Below are 24232 nucleotides of genomic sequence, written 5' to 3'. Positions count from 1 at the left end.
CAATATTTCGATTTCTCGATTTATCGAGATTTCGATGTTCCTATTTTATATTTCTTCAATTGCCCGACTTTTCAATTTTTCGTTCATGGATTTTTTAAATATTAAATTTTCTGATTATTCACTTTTTAATTTTTCGATTTTGGACTTTTTCGGTTCGGCTTCCCAATTTCTTGATGTCTTCATGTTTCGATTTCTCAATATTTCGAATTTTCGATTTTTCGATTTCTCGATTTTTCCACTTTCAATTTCTCAATTTATCAGTATTTCAGTTTTGGAATTTTCAGTGTTTGGATTTTTGGAATTTTCGATTTTGGACATTTTCAAGTTTTGGATTTTCGAATTATAGATTTTTTAATTTTCCCACTTTTTCATTTCTTGAATTTTCGATAGTTCAATTTCTCAGCTCCCATCATTTTTTTGTTGGGGGAAACGAATAGACGTAACGAAGTGCATTTATTAAATATTTTATTGCACAATGTAATCAAAATAGACATAATTTAATTATAGATTAATAATACCAGCAAGTAATTACAGGTACGTATCGACCTAGCTGTATCCTAAATAAGATTTACACTTAAATACATTTTAGTGCCTACAACGATTTCTAATAAAATTAAAGGGCACGCAACAAAAATAACCGCCTTAATCAACTTACAGTCTTCTTGCTAACTCTAACTACATAAATTACTTAATCGCATTAGCGTGAATTTTCCTAGCGGGCTGAAAACTCCTACTAGCGAAAATTCCATATTTCATAAGTTATCCGGAAGACCGCACTCTTCCGTAACAAATAACAAAACTTTGGTTATTTCTTTGTAACAACCACTGGGAGTGAGCTTACATCTTAACAATAAAACTGGAGAACACCACATGTTAGACTGCGCAAATTATATCCATTTTCCGAGTTTCTTCCACCGTTACAGTTTCTCTCCGCTTAAACTCATCATGTTGTAATAGGAGTGATCGGGAAAGCGCTCTAATTCTATGTAGTCGGTTTCTGTCATCAGGAGCTTCTCGAGCAACTGGACGCATTCGGTGAAGGTGGGCCTCTGCTTCGAATCCTTGTCCCAACAATAGTACATTATGTTGTAGAGTTCGCGTCTGCAGTGCTCGGGTTTGTCCAGTCGATATCCGTCCCTAACCTGGAAAATATAATCAAACTATGTAATTGGATTCGGATTCGGCTATTTCGTTGGACGCAACTACATCGGGATGAAATTTTAGGAAAATAACGAACATTCCTGGTGAATTTGTGAGGAGGAAGTTCATAATTCTCGAGATTTCTTTGACAGGGGAACTCGTTTTGCAACGAAGGCTTTAAGTTTTTGTAAAGGGATGAAGATTAAAGCGAAAGCTAAAGGTGTAGGTGGAAAAAGTGATAATTTCGAGCATTTACAGTGTTTCGGAATATTTTGTAAGGCGTAAGATCGGCCTACGCGGTCATGATTGAACCGTGGTAATCAACGATTATTTAGTGTTACTGGAGCTGTATCTTATAACAATATTTTGAAGGAATGTCTAATTTTCTAATTAATCTGAAAATGTTGTGGAAGATTAATACATTTTTCCCCTGGAAAACATTCTGTGCTCGCATTTGTAAACAACGCAGAAGTTTCCATTTGTGTCGTTGTTTACAGTATGAGATTTTTTTTGCACATTTTTTAGATGCTTTGCCATCTTGTTTCGCTGGTCTGTAATATGTTGCGTTGAAAATACGGATATTTTGTTGATATTTACAATTCGCTATTTATTCGAATGCTGTTTCTACGATAGTCTTCAAAATTTGGAGAAAACTTTTATCTCATAATATGAAAAAAAAAAACATTTTTCACCGTAGCATTTCTATATATTTCGAAAATTACTACTATTTTTCAAAATGAAATTTTATGAAAATTTTGTGTTTTTTCGAACGTCGAATATTACCTAAAGATTTTTTACGGATTTCGATCTCTAGAACTTATTTTTGGTTTCATTTCTAAGAAAATTCATAAATAGTACTTTTCAGGAATTGCTAAATTTTTGATTTTTTGGGTTTTCGATTTTTCCATTTCTCTTTGTCAATTTTTCTCGATTTTTCGATATTCCAGTTTTGGGATTCTTCTGTTTTTTGATCCTTCAATTTTCAATTTTTTAACTTTTTCCTTTCTTAATTTGCAAGTTTTTGCGTTTCTAAGTTTTGGATTTATCGATTTTTAATTTTCGATTATTCGATTTTTAGATTTTTCGGCTTTTCGATTTTTAATATTTTGATTTAACAATTTTTCAATATTTCAATTTTGGGATTCTCGATTCCTCAATGTCTCGATTTTTCAATTTTTCTATTCTTTGACGTTTCGATTGCTCAATCGTTCTCGGTTTTAATTTTTTCTTCAATTTTTCAATATTTCGATTTCTGGATTTTTCAACTTCTCGATTTTTCGACTTTTCGATTTATCTTATTACTACTTTTTACGTATTACTATTATTTTGTTTTCCCATTTTTTGATTTATCGAATTTTTGATGTTTCGATTTTTCAACTTCCCAATTTTTCAAGTTGTCAGTTTTTTAATCTTTTGATTTTCGATTTTCAAATCCAATTTCTAGATTTTTTGAATTTTCGATTTTTCTGAATTTCCGATTTTCTCGATTTGAATTTTTTCGGTATTTCAATTTCTCAATTCTGATTTTACGATTTTTCAGTGTTTTCCTTTTTTTAATTGTTCGATTTTTCGGTTTATCGATTTTTTTCCAATAAATTTTTCAATTAATCACTTTTTAATTTTTCGATTATGGACTATTTTCGAGGTCTCGGTTTTTCGATTTTTCAGCTTTTCGGATCTTTGATTTTACAATTTTTTAATATTTCGATTTTTCGATGTTTTAATTTTCTAATACACATTTCAATTTTTGATTTTTCGAGTTTTCATTTTCTCGATTTCTAGATTTTTCAATTTTCATTATTTCAATTTTGAAAATTTTTCTATTTCTGGATTCGTCAGTTTTCGATTTTTCGTTTTTAGTTAATTTTAGGTTTTTAAAATTTTTCCGATTTCTCCATCTTTTTATTTTTCGTTTTTTCGAGTTTCCGATGTTCCAGTTTTACGATTTTTCAATTTTTGATTCAATTTTCGACTTTTTGATTTTTTTCTTTCCTTAATTTTCAATTTTTGACGTTTCTAAGTTTTCGATTTGTGCGTTTTTCCAATTCTCGATTTTTCGATTTTCCAACTCTTCAGTTTTTGAATTTTCGATTTTCCGGTTTTTCGTTTTTCCGACCTTTTGTTCGATTTTGTATTCGATTTCAGAAGTTTTCAATTTCTCGATGTTTGAGTTTCGGGATTTTTCAATTTTTCTTTTCATCGATTTATCAATTTTTCAATATTTCATTTGCAGGATTTTTCAGTTAATTCAACAATTTTTTAATTTTTCAATTTCTCGGTTTTTCAATTTTTTAATTCGTCAATTTATCGATATTTTAATATTTTGATTTTTTTTTTAATTTTCGACTTTGGATTTTTCGATTTTTCAATTTTTCGATATTTTGGTTTTTCGATACCTTAAATTTCAGATTTTTCGATTTTTGCATTTATCACTTCTTCGATTTTTCTATTTATCAAGTTTTCGAATTTTTAAATTTGAAATTTTTGATTTTTTTCAATATTTTGATGTTCCGATTTATCGATTTTTTCGAATTTTTAAATTTTCAATTTTTAATTTTCCATTTCAGTTTTTCAGTTCTTCAATTTTTCTATTTTTCAATTTTTGCGATTTTTTCAAGTTTTCAAATTTGGATTTTTTAATTTTTGGATTTTTCATTTGTCGATTGTTAGATTTTTCGATTTTTTTACTTTTCAGCTCTTAGTGAAAACTCTAATTTCTAGATTACAGATTTATCAATTTTTTGATGTTTAGATTTCTCAATATTTTGGAATTTTAAAATTTTTGATTTTTCGATTTTTCAATTGTAAGGTTTTTCAATTGCTCGATTTTTGACGTTTCTAAATTTTCAATTTTTAGATTTTTCAATTTCTCATTTAATTCGATTTTTCAGTTTTTCAGTTCTGAAAAGCTGACTATGTATATTACGAAAAAAAAATTTCAAAATTTAGATTTCTCCATCTTTTTATATCTTTACGGTTTGTCCATTTTTCAAATTTTCTCGATTTCTCAATTAATTGATTTTTCGATTTTTCAACTCTTCAATTTTTTGATTTGTCAATTTTTCAATTTCTTAATTTTTTAGTTTTTTAATATTTCGAGTTTTCGGTTTCTAGATTTTTTTAATTCTAGATTTTTTGATGATTTAATTTTTTAATTTTTCGTTTTTAGTTTTCTAATTTTAGGTTTTTCAAATTTTTGACTTTCGGATTTTAGAATTAAAATTTTTCCGATTTCTCCATCTTTTTATTTTTCGCTTTTTCGAGTTTCCGATATTCCAGTTTTACGATTTTTCAATTTTTGATTAAATTTTCGACTTTTTGATTTTTTTCTTTCCTTAATTTTCAATTTTTGACGTTTCTAAGTTTTCAATTTGTCCATTTTTCCAATTCTCGATTTTTCGATTAATCGATTTTTCGATTTTCCAACTCTTCAATTTTTGAATTTTCGATTTTCCGGTTTTTCGTTTTTCCGACTTTTTGTTCGATTTCAGGAGTTTTCAATTTCTCGATGTTTGAGTTTCGGGATTTTTCAATTTTTCTTTTCATCGATTTATCAATTTTTCGATATTTCATTTGCAGGATTTTTCAATTTTTAGATTTTTCAATTTCTCATTTAATTCGATTTTTCAGTTTTTTAGTTTTGAAAAGCTGACTATGTATATTACAATTCTTCAATTTCTTGATTTTTCAGTTTTTGAATTTGCGATTTTCCGGTTTTTCGTTTTTTTCGACTTTTTGTTTGATATCAGGATTTTTCAATTTTTCGATATTTCAGTTGCGGGTTTTTTAAATCGATTCAACAATTTTTTCATTTTCCAATTTCTCGGTTTTTCAATTTTTCGATTTTTTTGATGTTTCGATTTCTGGATTTTTCAGTTTTTTGATATTTTAATTTCTTGATTTTTTTAAATTTTCGACTTTGGGTTTTGGTATTTCTGGATTTTCAATTTTTCGATATTTTGATGGCTCAATTTCTACATTTTTCAATTTTTAGATTTTTTGGTTTTTCGATATTTTCATTTTTCGATACCTTAAATGTTACATTTTTGGATTTCCCGATTTATCATGTCTTCTATTTTTCTATTTTTTAAGTTTTCGAATTTTTAGATTTTAAATTTCTCGATCTTTCCATTTATCAATTTATTAAATTTTAAAATTTTCAATTTTTAATTTTCCGTTCGGGCTATTTCGATTTTTCGACTTCACGATGTATTAATATTTCGATTTCTCGATGTTTCAATTTTTCGATTTTTCAATTTTTTCGTTTTTCACATTTTTCAAATTTAAGATTTTCGGTTTTCGTTTTTTCCATTTTTCGATTTCTGGATTTTTTAATTTTTGAATTTTTCATTTGTCGATATTCAGATTTTCGGTTTTTCAATTTTTGGAATTTTTTAATTTTCGATTTTTCAATTTTACGGTTTTAAAATTTTTCGATTTTACAATTTCTCTATTTTTCGAATACCCAAATTTCCATGTTTCGATTTACTGATTGTTCAATTTTTCTCTTTTTCTATTTCTCAACTTTCAAATGTTTCAATTTCAAGATTTTTCAATTTTTTGACTCTTCAATTTTTCGATTTTTAATTTTTGTCAATAGTTAATTTTTTGACATTTCTAAATTTACAATTTTTAAATTTTTCAATTTCTCATTTAATTGATTTTGAGTTTCTCATTTCTCGATTTTTCGACTTTTCAATATTTCGATTTTTCAGTTTTTCAGTTCTGAAAAGCTGACTACGTATATTACGACAAAAGTAATTCAATTTTCCGAAATCTCCAACTTTTTATTTTTCGTTTTTTCGATTTTCCAATCTTACAGTTTTGCTATTTTCCAGTTTTTGATTCTTCAATTTTCGATTTCTTAATTTTTTTCTTTACTTAGTTTTCAATTTTTGAAGTCTCTAAGTTTTCGATTTGTCCATTTTTCGAATATTCGATTTTTCGATTAATCGATTTTTCGATTTTCCGACGTTTTGTTCGATTCCAGGATTTTTAACTTTTTCGATGTTTCGAGATTTTTCAATTTATCTTTTTATCGATTTATCAATTTTTCGATATTTCAGTTGCGGGATTTTTAAGTTGCTTCAATAATTTTTTGATTTTTCAATTTCTAGGTTTTTCAATTTTTCAATTTTTTTGATTTTTCGATTTCTCGATTTTTCAATTTCTTCGATTTTTCTGTTTTTTAAGTTTTGGAATTTTTAAATTTGAAATTTTCCGGTTTTTTTCGATTTTTTCATGTTTCGATTTTTCGATCTTTCGATTTATCAATTTGTTTTAATCAATTTCTAATTTGCCGTTCGGGCTATTTCGATTTCTCCACTTCAAGATGTATTAATGTTTCGAATTCTCAATGTTTCAATTTCTGGATTTTTCAGTTTTTCAGTTCTTCAGTTTTTCGATTTTACAATTTTTGCGATTTTTTCAATTTTTCAAATTTAAGATTTTCAATTTCAACTTTTCGGTTTTTCATTTCTGGATTTTTTCATTTTTGGATTTTTCATTTTTCGATTGTTAGATTTTTGGATTTTTCGATGTTTTTTTCAAGTCTTCAAACTGTAGATTTTCTTGATTTTTCGATTTTTTGACTTTTCAGTTCTTAAGAGTTTTCAATTTTTCGAAATTCTAGATTACAGATTTATCAATTTTTTGATGTTTAGATTTCTCAATATTTTGAAATTTTAAAATTTTTGATTTTACGATTTTTCAATTTTAAGGTTATTAAAATTTTAGATTTTACAATTTTTCTATTTTTCGATTACCAAGATTTCCATGTTTCGATTTCTTTTATTGTTGAATTTTTCTCTTTTTCGATTTCTCAATTTTCAAATATTTCAATTTCAAGATTTTTGAATTTTTGGGCTCTTCAATTTTCCAATTTTTAATTTTTTCAATTGCTCAATTTTTGACGTTTCTAAATTTTCAATTTTTAGGTTTTTCAATTTCTCGTTTAATTCTGTTTTTCAGTTTCTCAGTTCTGAAAAGCTGACTATGTATATTACGAAAAAAGTATTTCAAAATTTCGATTTCTCCATCTTTTTATATCTTTACGGTTAGTCCATTTTTCAAATTTTCGATTTCTCGATTAATTGATTTTTAGATTTTCCACTCTTCAATTTTTTGATTTGTCAATTTTTCAATTTCTTAATTTTTCAGTTTTTTAATATTTGAATTTGCGATTTTCCGGTTTTTCGTTTTTTCGACTTTGTGTTTGTTGTCAGGATTTTTCAATTTTTCGATATTTCAGTTGCGGGTTTTTTAAATTGAGTCAACAATTTTTCCATTTTTCAATTTTTCGATTTTTTCGATGTTTCGATTTCTGGATTTTTCAATTTTTTGATTCCTTAATTTTTCGATATTTTGATTTCTTGATTTTTTTGAAATTATCGACTTTGGGTTTTCCGATTTCTGGATTTTCAATTTTTCGATATTTTGATGGCTCAATGTCTACATTTTTCATTTTTCGATACCTTAAATTTTATATTTTTCTATTGTTCAAATTTTCGAATTTTTGAAAAAAAAAGAAGTAGGAAATTTCCCGGTGTCCCGTCAGCACAATCCGACACTGGGTTAAACTAAAGCTTGATGAAACACTTATTCAAACTTTTGTAACTTCGGATAACGAAGCTCCGGCATTAAGAAAAGACAAATCCGAAAATAACTCCCGAGTAATTAACGCCGCGATTTCCAATAGCACGATGAAAATTAGAAAACATCGTCGTAAACAGCCATTGTTCCTCCGAAAGATGTAAATTATTAAATTGGACAACTGTTGCGTAGTTGGCTTCTCTGCTAGGTAACATGAAAGACTTTGCGCGCTTTGCTCTCCACATGAAACAATCATTCATTATTAGCGAAATTCCAGTCCACTTATTTCATCTGGAAACCACTTTTGCTAAGCGAAGCGAAAATCACCAGACCGTCCTTCCAAAAGATCATAACAGACGGTCATACGAGTCGGCGAATTTAAATTTTGCTTTGTCGAGTTAAATTTTCATACGACGTGCAACGTTTATGGAAAACTCGGCTCTGATTGATTAATTCAAGCCGGTCCTTGTTGCTTTCGTTTTAAAAAACCGCTCGAGCATATGACGAGTGGATGAAGTGTGTCTCGAGAACGCATCCTTGTGATAAAGTATTCAATAAGTGGAGAAAAAAACTACAGAATGGGAAATTTCGTTTAACGAGGTCTTGACGCACCTTTATGTGTATTTCTGAAAACATATTACGTCTTGGAATATAACTGGTTCTGCGAAACTTTGGCAAAAAAAATAAAATCTCAGGTACAACGAACGTTGCGTGTGCGAAATAATAGAAATTTGACTACCAAGGAAAATGTTTGTGACAGTATGACGAATTAAGGGTAAATTATTTTTCGTTGTTATGTCATTACAGGGCTTTAAAATTTTCACGATTGGCTTAATTTTCTAGATTAGACGCTAGTAAGCTGTAATAAAGTTACAAAAACTGAATAAATTAGGGTTATTATAACTCATTCTAAAAATTTTTATTATGTCGGGACGGAAATATTTTTTTTTGTTTCTACAAAATAACGTAAGACGTCGAAACTTTGCCAAGCAAATTATAAAGTTAATTTTTCGGTGATTACACTGACCATATTTCTGCCAAGCATTTTTTTTTTAACGGAGCTCCAAGTTTATTGAAAAATTAAATTTGTTATTTATTCTAGTGGATTGTTTTCGGGGATTATTTTTATCTCTACGCATGAAAATTTTATGAACTTTAGCTAGGGTAGATAATCGATTCAGTTTTTCGTTTCTCGTTCGAACTTATAATAAACATGAAGAAAATACACATAATTCACTTTAAACTGAAATTTGTGGGTTTTATTCTAATAAATCACAACAAAGTGGCAGACGAAGAAGTTTTCAAAGATAAATAACAAAATATAGTTGGGTTTGTGGTCGAAGTCGAATACCAATAGCACGTAATAAACCCACTTTTTTTGTTTTAGATGGGTGTATTAAAAAAATTGATCGAAGGTTACTTTCACAGAAATTTATAACACTGGATTCTGCTAATTTAATTTTCGAACAAACCAAGCTGAAAGGAAATTTTTCGAGCTGTTTTATAATATTTTGTTTTTTTGATTTCAATTTTTTTCATTTTCCCGTTTCTTCATTTTTCGATTTGCAATTTTTCAATTTTTGTTTTTTTCAGTTTTCAATTTTTCGTTTTTTCAGTTTCGATATTTCAGTTTCTCAATTTTTCAATTTTTCGTTTCTTCAGGTTTGATTTGCAATTTTCCTAGTTTTCATTTTTAATATACAATAATATTTACAATTTTCAGAATTTTTCCATTTCGAATTATTTTTAAACTTTTTTTTCTACTTTTAATTTATCGATTTTTAATATTTCAATTTCTCGATATTTAATTTTTCAATTTTTCGATCTTTCAACTTCACAATTTTGACGATTCTGTAATTTTTCCATTTCATAATTTTTGGGTTTTCCATTTGTTCGATTTTTAAGTTTCATTTGCAATTTTTTGATTTTCCACTTAACAAGTATTAGTCCCGCCGACCCCCCTCTTGTCATTCTAACGACTAATTTTATTTCTGTTTACTATAAAATCATTTATTGCATTCAGATCGGATAAAATTAATCACTGAAAAGGAGACAGGGTGGGTGGGCGGGCCTAAATATGTTCTTTTGTCGAGTGGAAGTGGAAACCAATAATGGAACAATGGAACAAAAATTAATAATAATTTCCTTTTTTATCTACAAAATTTTTATAGAGAGCTATTTTGAAGAAACTCTAAAAATTGGTGTATTTCAATTAGCGATTTTAGAAAAACGGTAGAAATTTCCAAAGAAACGAAGCCGAAAATGATTTCTGGATATCGAAATGTACAAAAAAGTCTTTTGGATATGGTTCAAAATGTCAAAAGTGCTAAAATCTGTCTTATCTTATCAAGATATCACGTTCTTACAAAAAAAAAAATCAAATTGGACTCATTACAGTAAAAATTTTAATAGATATTAAAAAAAAACAAAGAGTAAGCCCCACCCACCCGCCCCAATCTCAGTGGTGATGAGTTTTTAATTCCTAATCAGACTGAAGGGCGGAGCTTGATTGCAATACATCAACATTTCTCTAAAAAAATTGTACCCTTTTAAAAACGTATTTCATATGGTAATTTCTTGTAGAGAAATGAGCATTTTGCAAACTAAACTTCGCCCTTTAGCTCATGATGAATAAAGCATTTATTACAATTGACAACGGGCGGGTGGGCGGGGCTCTTATTTTGTCCATTATTTCTTAATATGCGAAGTCTTCTTTTCCCAACAAGAAACTGAAAATATGTTGTTGGAAGAAAACTTTGACTATAAAAAAAAACAAAGATTAAGCCCATTCGGCTCATTGTGATGACGTCATCAAATTGTTGGTGGGGATGATTACCCAAATTTTGGCTAGCATTTAACCATCTACATGATATTTCTAACATACATACAAAATTTGGCAATGATCGGTCCAGAAGTTTCGGAGATTACGTATCCAATAAGAATGGATACAGACAGACAGACAGACGGAAACGGGGGACTACTTTTTTCGTACTGTAGGGGTCTTGTAACGTCGAGAAAACATAAGAGTGGCAATTCGTCCGATGTACTCGATTACTATACTCTCTTAGCTTACGCTCGGGAAGTAATTGACAGTGACAGATTTAAAAAATGATAAGCGATTTAGTAATTTCAAATAAATAATAATAAACGTATTTTGTACAATGTATTTAAAAAAGAATAGAAGAAAATTTTTAATGGCAAGTACTAGCCCCTCCCACTCACCCTCTATTTTATCAGAGGATATGTCATTTGCCAAAATAAGTCTCATCTTAGCAAGTACTAGCCGCGCTCACCTGCCTTCTATTTTCTTAGAGGGTATGTCATTAGCCAACATATTAGTATTTGCTAAGATAAGACTGATTTTGGCAAATGATACACCCTGTAAGAAAATAGAGGGTGGGTGGGCGGGGCTAGTTCTTGCTAAGATAAAATTGATTTTGGCAAATGCCATACCATGTAACAAAATGAAGGGTATAGGGTATCATTTGGCAAAATCAGTCTTATTTCGGCAAGTATTGACTCCGCTCTTGATTTTCTTCGAGGGCATACCATGTGGTAATATCAGTTTTATCTTAGCCAAGTACTTATAGTTTTTCGATTTTTTAATATTTCCCGATTTTTCAACTTTTCGAATAAAAAAATGAAAACGAAAATGCATAAAATGAAACCTTTGAAAGATCTAAAAACTGGAAGCACTTGAAAAACTGGAGAAATGTGTTACGGCGATACGCAAGAATATTCAGTGCGACAAGATACTTTGCTTTAAAGCGAGGAGAGACAAAACACGTTAAAACTTGTCTGAAACATTATCGGAAATGGTTTTTTGTGTCAAAGGAATTGATTCTATCCCCAAATACTCGATTACAAAGAGTGGGGTGGTGTTTCGTAAAGTGCTAAGTTAACAATTAGTAGCTCGAAGAAATAAGTTTAAATTCGAGACGATGTTTCGACTAAAAATAAATAGAAAAGTTTTATTCGCCTACAGTGTGAGAATATTAACAACTTGTAGGAGTCTTCATCCGTAAAATAGCAACGCTGAACTTTAAGTAAACTGTATAAATGGTATTGTTTGTTTTTAGTGGTTATTTTAACATATTCGGCGGAGAAGTACGAATTTCTCAACACTGTAAATTTTAAACCGGGCAGGATTCGTTTGATTTTGTACTTAGCCACAAAGACCTAATTCGAATATGTGTTTCAATTTCGAAATGAGAAAATCGCTAGACTGTAGATAATGATGATTAAAAAGAGTACGCCTAAATAACCATATAAACCACATCGACAGCAAAAACATGTTTTCTGGGTAGATATGTTTGTTTGTTAATATATATTCATTATTTAGGGTTTACGTTATGTAAATCTTTATTGATTTTGTGTCGTAGGGACAAGTGGGTGAAACGGGGACCGGAAAGTCGAATAAAGTTACGTCAAATGCACAAAATAAAAAAAAAAAGTTATAAATTTCCGCTTCTCGGAAATTTCTTTTCCATAATCTTAATGTATCACGACGAATTATTGATTCAAAATTGTATAGACATAGCAAACACCACTTAGTTTTTTTTTTAATTTCATGCTGTGGTTCGAAGTGCGTATTAATATTTTAGGAAAAACTTCCATAATGGAATTGGTCATGTGTCGAAGCCACAATATCATTAATATCGTCTCGAGAAAAAACCGTACGTCATCACTAACCAGTGACGTAAATAGCACCCCCGCAGATCCCACAATGCGGGGGGGCGCAGCGTCAAAAGGGGCGCAGACCGTGACGTAACCGATATATTTTTTAAAATGTGCAATTTTTAAAGAAGGGGTTTTCATTGGAATTGAAAATGAGATCAGGTAAATTAATAGCTATTTAACGAAAAAGTTTGTTAATAAAGGTGATTAATAATCGAGATATTTGAACACGCGAGGAACGAGTTTTTATGTTTTTTCTTTTTCTCAATTTGAAATTTTTCAGTTTTTGGATTTTTCAACTTTTTTTGTTTTCAATTTTTCGTTTCTTCAATTTTTGATTTGCAGGTTTTCTAATTTTCATTTTAGATATGTAATAATAATTATAATTTTTATTAGAGTTGTTCACTTTTTCAATTTTTCGTTTTTGGATTTTTTTAATTTTTCGATCTTTGAATGTTAGTTTTTGGACTTTACGAACATTTTTCGATTTAATTCGTTCTTTGATTCATTAATTTTTTCTCGATTTCTAGTTTTTCAATGTTTCTACTTTTCGTTTCTTCAGTTCTACAATTTTGTTAAATAAATGTTGCATAAATTAAAAAAAAAAGTAACACTGTACCTATGGTCTATGAATCCGTGTTGAATTTTTATCTTCGACATCGAAATTTTTGTGGAAAAATAAAACAAAATTGAATTACAATTTTTCGATTTCTTGATTTCTCGATTTTTAGTTTACTTAATTTTTCGATATTTCAGTTTTACAATTTTTGCAATTTAAAAAAAAATCATTTTTACATTTCTCAATTTCTCTATTAATCAATTCTTTGATTTTTCGATTTTTCCTCTTTCCAATTTATCGATTTTTCAGTTTTTCGAATTCTCAAGTTTTCGTTGTTCCAATTTTGGAATTTTTCATTATCTCCAATTTTTTAATTTAAAATTTTTCACTTTTTTGATATATCGATTTCTCGATCTTTCGATTTTTAAAATTTCTGAGTTTTCGAATTTTGAATATTTTGATTTATCGTTTTTTTTAAGTTTAAATATGTATTTCAGTTTTAAATTTTCCGGTTTTTCGATTTCGGGCTATTTCGATTTCTCCATTTCTCGGATCTTTTGATGTCTCAATTTTTTAATTTCGATTTCTCGACTTTTCCATTTTTCAATTTTTTATTTCTTCAAGTTTTTAGATTTTTAAAATTCTCCATTTTTCGATTTTATGTTTTGTTATGCTTCGATCTCCCGATTTTAACCTTTTTAAGGTGTATTCCAATTTTTCGATTTTGGAATTTTCGATTTTTTACATCTCGATTTTTCGTTTTTTCGATTTTAAAATGTTTTTACTTTTCGTTCTTTTTTTCGATTCTGGATTTTTCAAGTTTTCGATTTCTCAATTTTTCAACGTTTCAATTTTGAGAATGTCTATATTTTTCAGTTTTTTGATATTTTCATTTTTCAACTTTTTAAATTTTGATTTTTCGACTTATCGGAAATCGATTTTTGGGTTTTTCAATTTTTCGACTTTTCGGTTTTGAGATTTTTCAATTTGTCGATTTTTTGGTTTTTCATTTCTTCAGTTTTTCGGTTTTTCAAGTTTTCGAATTTTTAAATTTAAAATTTTTCAATTTTTCGATTTTATTTTTTTTACGTTCCGAATACCCGATTTAATTTTTTTTTATGCTTTTCAATTTTTGGTTTTTCTAAATTTTCATTTTTTCATTTCTCAATTTCTCGATTTTTCGACTTTTTGATTTTGTGTTTTTTTTAAATGTTAAATTTTTCGTTATAGCAATTTTTCTATTTTTTAAATTTTAGATATTTAGATTTTTCGACATCTTGAATTCTCGATCTTTTTTCAGTTTGAATTCCTCGGTTTTTCGATTTTCCAAAATTTCGATTTTTCAATCTTTCGATTTTTCAATCTTTCGATTTTTGAAAATTTTCGATTTCTCGATTTTTCAGTTTTTGATTTTCCAACTTTTAGATGTTTCAAATTTTAGAGTTTGCAAATTTCACCAGTTTACAGTTTTTAATTTCGTCAATTTTTCGATTTGAAATTTTTCCTGTGGGTTTTTAATTTTCTTTATTTTTTCAATTTTCTGCTTTCAATTTTCCGTTTTTTTAATTTTTCATTTGCAGTTTTTCTAGTTTTCATTTTAATTATGTAACACTCCTAATAATTATAACTTTTAAAGTTTTTCACTTTTTCAGTTTTTCGTTTTTGGAATTTTCAATTTTTCGGTGTTTGAATGTTACAGTTTTTAAACTTGACAATTTTCATGATTCTATAATTTTTCGATTTTACAATTTTTGGATTTTCCAATTTTTCAATTCGAATGGTTTTTCTTCTTTCCCATTCTTCGATTCATTAATTTTTTTTTTAGATTTTTGAGTTATTCGGTTTTTAGTTTTTCATTGTTTCAATTTTTCATTTTTTCGAGTTTTTAACTTTTCGAATAAACAAAATCGAACAATTATAAAATAGAAAAATTGTAAAACTGAAAAAGAACAAAATGAAAGCTTCGAAATATAAAAAAATTGGAAATCAAGAACTTAAAAAATCAAAGATTGAAAATGTAAAAAATTGAATAAACAAAAAATTGTAAAATCCAAAGAATCATTGAAAAAATAAAGATAATGGAAAAATGAAAAATTGTGATATAAAATCAAGAAAATGAAAATTACAAAATCGGGAAAATGAAAATATCGAAAATCTGAAAAACATAGAAATTGAAAAATTCCCAAAATTGCGATGTTTAAAATTGAGATAGCGAAAACTTAAAAATCGAGAAATCGAAAAATTTTTAAAATTGGAAAACTGAGATATGAGAAATCGAAAATTCCAAAAATGGAAAAATTGAAACACATTAAAAAATTAAAATCGGGAAATCGAAACATAAAGATTATAAAAGGGAAGAATGAAAAATTTTAAAAATCGAAAATTTAAAATATATACTAGAAAAATCGAAAATTTTGAAAATCGAAAAACCAAGAAATCGAAATCGAAAACTTGAGACTTCAAAAGATCGAGAAATCGAAATGGCCGAAATCGGAAAATTCAAAATTGAAATATTTACTTAAAAAAAAGATAAACGGAAAAATCGAAAAACTCAAAAAATCGATAAACCTAGATATGAGAAACAGAAAATTCCAAAAATCGAAAAATTGAAATACAGATTAAAACATTTAAAAAATCGTAAAAACAAATTACATTCGATTTTCCGTTTTATCGATTTTGCAATTTTTTGTTTCTTCAATTTTTTCCAATTTTTTAATTTTCCGATTTTTCAATTTTTCGAATTTTCTACTTTCCGAATAAACAAAATGGAAAAGTTATAAAATAGAAAAATTGTAAAATTGAAAACTCAAAATGAAAAAACGCAAAAGTATAAAATGAAGGCTTCGAGAAATCTAAAAACTTGAGAAATTGAAGAAACGGAAAATTCAAAAATCGAAAGATTAAAAATTGAGAAACTTAAAGATCGAAAAATTGCGGTCGAAAACACGAAAATTATTGTAAAATCTAAATATTGAAAATTGGAAAATCGAGGAATTGAAAATGTGAAAAATTGAATAAACGAAAAATTATGATATCAAATCCAGAAAATGAAAATTAAAAAATCGGGAAAATGGTATAAAAAAAATGAAGAACTTGAAACAACATCATTACGCCGAATATGTTCATTGCGCACATTACACATAACCTCAATTTAGTCCTTAATGATTCTGTTAAGAATGTACCAGGAATTTCCGCATTTTATGATTTAATAAATGCTATATACGTCTATTTCAGTGAGAGTTTACCGAGATGGCAACAACAACAACAACATTGAGATGAAAGAAAATGATAAGTGTGTTATAAAAAAAACTTTGAAAAAGTTATGCCCCAACAGATGGTCATCGAGATTTGATTCTCTAATTGCCATTAGATATAATGTCTCAACAGTTATGAGCTGAAATTATTTTAACATCAAAAAAGAAAAGTGAAATAGATGAAGCTGTAGCTCTTCGTAAAAAAATTGATTCATTTGAATTTGTTGCTCTATTAGTATTTCAATGCAAAATTTTAGAAAATGTTAATTTGCTCTCAAAAACTTTACAAAGTTCAAATATTACTTTAGATGAGGCTTGTAAACGGATGGAACATCTAAAAGACAAATTTCAAAGTATACGTGACAATTTTGAACAAATAATGGAGGAATCAAGGAAATGTGTTGATACCTGGAAAATTAGCAATTCTTTTTCAAATAAACGTATAAAAAAAGTAAAACTGTTTCATGACGAATTATGTGAAGATACCGTTTTCAAAGATCCCACTGAAAAATTTAAAACAACCGTTTTCTATCCTGCTCTTGATATTTTAAATATTCAAATTAAAGATAGGTTTGAAAGCATGAAAAACGTCAGAAACTATTTTTCTTTTCTGGAATCACAGGAAATGTTGAATAGTACAGACGAAGAATTTGTGGAGGCAGCATCAAAGTTGGCAAATAAATACGAAGAAGATATTTCTAGTGCAATCTGTGGGCAAATCGTTAGTTTTAAAAACATTGCTGTTGGTGAAATTATTCAGCAAAAAATAACTAAAATTACAGATATTGCTTAGTTTCTGTTTATGGACAATAATTTTTTAACGGCAGAAAGATCTTTTTCTAAATTAAAATTAATTAAATCATCATTTTTAAAAATTATTATGTGTATACATTATTATTATTTGTAAGTCTGTGTTATTCGGCGCCACTACTGGTAAACCAGTAATTTCATATTAATTTTATATTACTTTTTAAATTTGGTGTATGGGGGCGCTTACTATAAACTGTGGGGGAGGGGGGCGCAGTGGAAGTTAGCTACGCCACTGTCACTAACGCAACTAAGCATTAACCAACACCCTCATTCATCCCCATAACACGACCCGACAGAGAAAAATGCCACGAAACAAGCTTCAAAATCAATTTCTTAAACGACCCGTCTCATAAACACACGAGCGAAAGAATGACAAGATTGAGTTACTCAAACAACGTCATTACAAACCGAACGATATAAATACGACGGAATCGACAAATTTTGATACTTATTGCGGGAAACCTGAGAACGCCGCCTCCGCGCACAAAAAGGACTTTTATGATAATTCGTTCCTTTGTGAATTTGGCATTTCAACACTCGGTGGCATGTTCTCGTCCGATCGTTTAATCGTGTGGTTTACCTTCTTCATCACTTCTGCCGCTGATAGTCCGGGGTAGGGGGTGCTTCCCAAGGTGACGATCTCCCACATAAGTACACCGAAGCTCCACACGTCCGATTTGACGGAGAAGATGTTATCATAAAGCGATTCTGGCGCCATCCAGCGAATGGGGAGTCGGCCTTCGCTCTTCCTTTCATAAACATGAGAGACTATAACGTCTCGGGCGAAGCCGAAGTCGGCCACTTTACACGTGTGCTCTTCTGTGATCAGAATATTGCGAGCTGCCAAATCTCGGTGGATGATCTGTGGATGAAATTACAATATTGGTTATATATTCAGAACAACGCTTGCATATTGTGCGACAGATTTTAATCTAACTTGATTTAAAGAAATGGTTTTATTGTTTCGGGGGATGTTGGATGTGGAATATCGGTAAACAGATATGTCGCATAGACGTGACAGGTACATACTCACAAAAAAGTCGTCTAAAAATTGCCACTTTGAATTTTTTAAATCTAGTTCGATTTTGACACAGTAAAATTCAGTCATCACCTAATCAAAAAAAAAATTATTCCTAAAATACTTGCAAAATTTGACAACAATAAGTCCAGTAGTTTCCGATGTCATCAAAATCTCAACCATGTGTTAAAAATCATCAAAATATATCGACATTTTTGGAATAAGTATTTTAAAAGTTTGATTTTGAAATCAAGAGTTTCGAAAATCTTGACCTGGGACTGTAAGGAGGTTATGCTTTTTAAAACAGTTCGTCGATATCTATATCCAAGAATTTTATGTGGATTTTTCGGCAACTATGCCAAATGTTCAATTTTTTAAGAACTTTTTGACCTTTTTCCGAACACTTTCGAAAATTGACCTAGATATTTTTTGTTGGCTGCGATTTGAAGAACTTATTTTTCGCCCACTTTCTCGAAAATTTTAACAATTTGGCCAAAATCATCACAATGAAATGGGAACATTTTTGGTACATTTTAACAATTTCATTTTGAAAAAAAAATTTCGAAAATTTTGACTCGAAATTATAAACAGGCTATGTTTTTTGAAACAGTTCGTCGATATCTACATCCAAAATTTTTATAAATACATTTGTCCAAACGTCAAAATAAAATCCAATTTCTATCTAATCAAATAAGCCAATGAAATTCAAAAACGGAGATGGGTGGGGTTAGTTTTAGCTTTTTGTCTAGATTCCACTGTTGCTCAATATAAAATACATTTTTCATCCAATAAAATGAGGTACCAAAAAGAAAATCGGGTGAGTGGGCGGGGCCACTTTGATTTTGTTAAACCTAGTTCGTCACGTGACGCAGTAAAATTCAGTCTTCTTCTAATCAAAAAAAGCCAGTGAAATTCGTAAGCAGTAGTGGATGGGGTTAGTTTTACTTTTTCGTCTAGATTCCAATCTTTATCAATATCAAACCCCCTCTTTGTCCAATAAAATGAGTGATTTGCAGAAAAACCGGGTGGGGGCGGAGCCACTTTAAATTTCTATAAGTATGTGTAACCTTTTCGGGGCCTTCAGCTGTCCTTGTTTAAGAAGATGAAACCTCGGGAGTCCAAACTGACTTTTTTTTAAACAAAGTTGAAACTTTCTCAGGGGTCCCAACTGTTTTTTTTTTTTTAAGACAGTGAAACCTTCTCACGGGTTCCAACAGTCTTGTTTAAGAAAGTGAAATCTTCTCGGGGACCCCACCTACATTTTTTTCTTCCTGAGGTGTTCAACTGGTTTTCTAAGAGTGTGAAATAACCTTCTCAAGCGCTCCAACTGTATTTTTTAAGAAGGTGAAATTTAGGAGTTCCCAACTACCTTTTTTAAACAAGGTTGAAACGCTCTCAGGGGTTCCAACTGGTTTTATTAATGGTGAAACTTACTCCGTTTCTCAACTTTTTTTTTAAGAAGGTGAAACCTCAGGGGTTCCAAGGGTTATTTTTAAGAATGTGAAACCTTCTCAGAGGACCCAAGTGCATGCTTTTAAAGTAAAACCTTCTTGGGGTTTTCAACTGGTTTTTAAGAATGTGAAATAACCTTCTCAGGCGCTCCAACTGCCTCTTTTTAAAGGTGAAACTTTCTCGGGTCCCAAACTGTTTTTTTAAGAAGGTGAAACTTCAGGGGTTCCAAGGGTAATTTTTAAGAATGTGAAACTTTCTCGGAGGCCTCAACGACCATTTCTTAAAGAATGTGAAACCTCTGGGGACCCAAGTATCTTTTGCGAGAATGTGAAAGCTTCTTAAAACCCCAATTGTCTTTTTTTTAAGAATGTGAAACCTTCTCTGGGGTCCCAATTGTCTTTTTTAAGAATCTAAAACCTTCTCAAAGGTCCCAACTGCATATTTTTAAAGTGAAACCTTCTTGGGCTCTTCAACTGGTTGTTTAAGAATGTGGGGGGGGGGGCAATTGTCTTTTTCAAAAATATAAAACCTTCTCATTGGTCCCAACTCCCGTTTTTAAAGTGAAACCCTCTTGAGGTTCGCAACTGGTTTTTTAATAATGTGAAACCTTCTCAGGGGTTCCAACTTTATTTTTTTAAGAAGGTGAAACCTCGAGGGTCCCAACTGGCTTTTTTTAAACAAAGTGGAAACTTTCTCAGAGGTTTCAACTGTATTTTTTTAAGGTGAAACCTTCTCGGAAGCCCTAACTGCCTTTCTTTAACAATGTGAAACCTTCTCTGGGGTCCCAACTGTCTTTTTAAGAATACGAAATCTCCTCTGGGGTCCCAGATGCCTTTTTTTAAACAAAGTTGGAACCTTCCCAGAGGTCCCAACTACCTTTTTTTAAAAGTGAAACTTTCTTCTCGGGGGTCCTAATTGTCTTTTTTAGAAGCAAGTGAAACCTTCTCGGAAATCTCAATTTTTTTTTAAGAAGTTGAAATCTCGGGGCCTTGAAGTTCTTTTTTTAATAATGGATCCTTCCCGGGGCCCCAAACTGTTTTTTTTTTCAAGAAAGTGAAACGTTCTCAGAGGTTCCCAGAGGTTTTTAAGAATGAGAAGCCTTCTCGCAGGCCCCATCTGTCTTTTTTTTAAGAAGGTGAAACTTTCTCAGATGTCCCAACTGCCTTTTTTTAAAGAACGTGAAACTTTCTCAAGGGTCCCAAGTGTCATTTTTAAGAGTGTGTCCTAACTGTCTTCTTTAAGTATGTAAAATCTTCTCCAGGCTTCCAACTGTTTTTTTTTTTAATGTGAAACCCTCTCTGGGACCCCAGCTGTCCTCCTTTAAGAAAAATGAAACCCTTTCGGGAGTCCAAACTGCCTTTTTTTTAAGAATGTGAAACCTCAGAGCCCCGAGAGCCTTTTTCAAGAATGTGAATCCTCCAGGGTCCCAACTGTTTTTTAAAGGAGAAACCTTCTCTGGGTTCCCAACAGTCTGTTTTCAGAATGTGAAACATGTCCCCAACAGCATTTTTTTAGTAAAACCTTCTTGGGGTCTTCAACTGGTTTTTTTAGGAATGTGAAAATACCTTCTCAGGGGCCCCAACTGCATTTTATTAAAAAGGTGAAACCTCATTGGGGGTCCCAACTGTTTTTTTTTAAAGAAATGAAGCCTCTGGGACCCCAAGTGTCTTTTCCAAAATGTAAAACCTTCTCAAGGGTCCCAACTGCCGTTTTTTAAAGTGAAACCTTCTTTGCGTCCGCAACTGGTTTTTTAAGAATGTGAGAACTTCTCAAAGGCTTCAAGTCTTTTTTTTAAGAAGGTGAAACCTCGAGGATTCCAACCGTTTTTTTTTCAATGTGAAACTTTCTCGGAAGTCCCAACTGCCTTTTTTTAAAGAATGTGAAACCTTGAGGACCCCAAGTGTCTTTTTCAAAAATGTAAAACCTTCTCAAGGGTCCCAACTACCTTTTTTTTAAGTGAAACCTTCTTGGGGTCTTCAATTGGTTTTTTAAGAATGTGAAACTTTCTTGGGGGTCCCAACTGTCTTTATTTAAAGGTGAAACTTTCTCAGGTCCCCAATTTTTTTTTTTTAAGAAGGTGAAACCTCAGGATTTCCAAGGGTCATTTTTAAGAATGTGAAATCTTTACGGGGGCCTCAAGTGCTATTTTTTAAAGAATGTGAAACCGGGGGACCCAAGTGTTTTTTTAAGACGGTGAAACCTTCTCTGAGGTCCCAACTGTCTTTTTTAAGAATATAAAACCTCCGGAGTCCCACCTGCTATTTTTAAAGGAGAAACCTTCTCTGGGGTCCCAACAATCTGTTTTAAGAATGTGAGACCTTCTCGGGGATCTCAACTGCCTTTTTTTTTTAAGAAGGTGAAACCTTCTCGGGGGTCCCAGTTGTTTTTTTAAGAATGTAAAACATTCTCAGTGGTCCCAACTGCATTTTTTTTAGTAAAATCTTCTTGGGGTCTTCAACTGTTTTTTTTAGGAATATGAAAATACCTTCTTAGAGATCCCAACTGAATTTTTTTTAGTAAAACCTCTTGTGATCTTCAACTGGTTTTTTTTAGGAATATGAAAATACCTTCTCAGGGGCCCCAACTGCATTTTAATAAGAAGGTGAAACCTTCTTGGGGGTCCCAACTGTCGTTTTTTAAAGAAAATGAAGCCTCGGGGGTCTCTTTCGAAAATGTAAAACCTTCTCAGGGGTCTCAACTGCCTTTTTTAAAAGTGAAACCTTCTTGGGATCCGCAACTGGTTTTTTTAAGAATTTGAAAACATCTCAGGAGCTCCCAAGTCTCTTTTTTTAATAAGATGAAACCTTCGGGGTTCCAACTGCCTTTTCCTAAACAAGATTCAAACCTTCTCTAGGGTTTCAACTGCCTTTTTTTAAAGATAAAACTTTCTCGAGTCCCCAACTGTTTTTTTTTAAGAAGGTGAAACCTTCTCAGGTGTTCCAAGTGTCATTTTTAGGAATGTGAAACCTTCTCGGAGTCCCTAACTGCTTTTTTTAAAGAAGGTGAAATCTTCTCGGGTGTCCCAACTGTCTTTTTGAAGAATATGAAACCTTATTCAGGGTCCCAACCGTTTTTTTTTAATGTGAAACCTTCTTCGGGAGTCCCAACTGCTTTTGTTTGAGAATGTGAAGCCTCTTGGGGGTCGTAGTTGTCTTTTTTAAGACTGGAAAACCGTTTCAGGGGTCTCAACTGCCTTTTTTTAAGTGAAAGCTTCTTGGGGTCTTCAACTGTTTTTTTTTAAGGATGTGAACTTTCTTGGGGGTCCCAACTGCCTTTTTTAAAACGAAGATGGAACCTTCTCAGAAGTCCCAACTGCCTTCTTTTAAAGGTGAAACTTTCTCGGGACCCCAAGTGTTTTCTTTTTCTTCTATGAAGAAGGAAGAATGTGAAATCTTCTCGAGGGTCTCAATGGTCTTTTTTAAACACAAGTGAAACCTTTTCAGCGGTCCCAATCGTCTTTTTTCAAGAATGTAAAACTTTTTCAGGGGTCCTAACTGTTTTTTTTTTAAGATGAAACCTTATCGAGATTTTTTTATATAGTTTCGGGGGCTGTAGCTATATTTTTTTTTTGTACATATTGGAAAGTTTAATTTTTGAAAAATTGTCTAAGAATTGTCAAAAAATCCAGGGTTAAATCTTGACGTGGTGATTCCAAAAATATATACTTACATAATTGACTAGAATTAAATTTTGTTAGCTCTAAATTTCGCCATCCATATACCTAAGTGGTACATTTAAATGGTGTTATTTTTAGGTTTTTAATATGCCTATTCACATCGCCTGGATCATGTTATTAAAATGTACTGGCAATTATGTTTAAGATGTAATATATATGTAACATGTATGTGAATTTATTATCTCTAGTCTGAAACAATGTCACAGTCAGTACATTACCGGGTAGAGGGAACGCAGATGCGGACAAGTTCGTAAGCATTTTGAAATAACACACCAATCATGACTCAGTTTTCAGACATTTAAACAACTTGCCTGAAATTCTGAACGAGGACTACTGCTAAGAGGCTTACGATGTTTCCGAAGTTTATTCAAGCACGTTTTTAAACTTCATCCCGATCACCCCTTGGCAGCTAATTAACGAGTCCACGTCTCACTTTCGAGGACGCGACTTCCGCATAATGCAGCCCCCAGGAAAATGCATCTTTTATTAGCTGCATTTTCCCGCACAATACTCTGAATAAATCCAGGCCGCTTTCGCAACTTAATAATAATGTATGAAAGGTTTATTTATACTAACCCCATTAGCGGACAGAAATTCCATTCCCTTGGCGACCTGGTACACAAAAGACGTAAGATCTCTCGACGTGAGGGATTTGCTTTGGCCGTGCATGTTATTGTAGTACCTTTCTGCCCTCGAGTTTCGTAAATAGCTCTGCAATTTGCCCTTGCTTATGTACTCCATTATCAAAAATATGGGCTCTTTGTCTGTGCAGCAGCCCAGAAGCCGGACGACGTTGGGATGGGGTTCGAGCATTTTCATCACTTGCAGCTCCGACAGCAAATCTGATTTCTCTTTCTCGTTCGCGTTTTCCTTGAGGGTCTTCACCGCCACGACGGAAATTCCTTCTTTGCCTGGAATAAGAGGATCGGGGATAAGTTGTCTGCGTGATTCGGGTTTACGCGAACTTTGAATGCGGAAAACGTGGGTTTTGAGCATGTTTACTGAGAGACGAGGGATTTTTTTTTTAATTAGAGATAAAAAGGGAAGCTGAACTT

The 24232-nt window shown here is 31.0% G+C and overlaps 1 protein-coding gene across 1 annotated transcript in view; it reads right to left on the bottom strand.

Moving 5' to 3' along the window:
- Positions 1 to 651: 651 nt before the first annotated feature.
- Positions 652 to 24232, bottom strand: part of LOC135139770 (tyrosine kinase receptor Cad96Ca) — a 60231-nt gene continuing 36650 nt past the window's right edge. The window contains exons 6-8 of the mRNA XM_064070104.1: positions 23754 to 24088; positions 17612 to 17893; positions 652 to 1142 (exon numbers count right to left, since the gene is read on the bottom strand). Coding sequence (XP_063926174.1) covers positions 918 to 1142; positions 17612 to 17893; positions 23754 to 24088 — 842 coding nt within the window. The 3' untranslated portion in view covers positions 652 to 917. The remainder of the gene's footprint in view (positions 1143 to 17611; positions 17894 to 23753; positions 24089 to 24232) is intronic.

This window comes from Zophobas morio, unplaced genomic scaffold (assembly GCF_036711695.1).
Source record: "Zophobas morio isolate AGI-343-1 ecotype UQ-CSIRO unplaced genomic scaffold, CSIRO_AGI_Zmor_V1 ptg000033l, whole genome shotgun sequence".
In the NCBI taxonomy this organism is placed as follows: domain Eukaryota; kingdom Metazoa; phylum Arthropoda; class Insecta; order Coleoptera; family Tenebrionidae; genus Zophobas; species Zophobas morio.
This window is presented reverse-complemented; position numbering and strand designations above follow the sequence as displayed.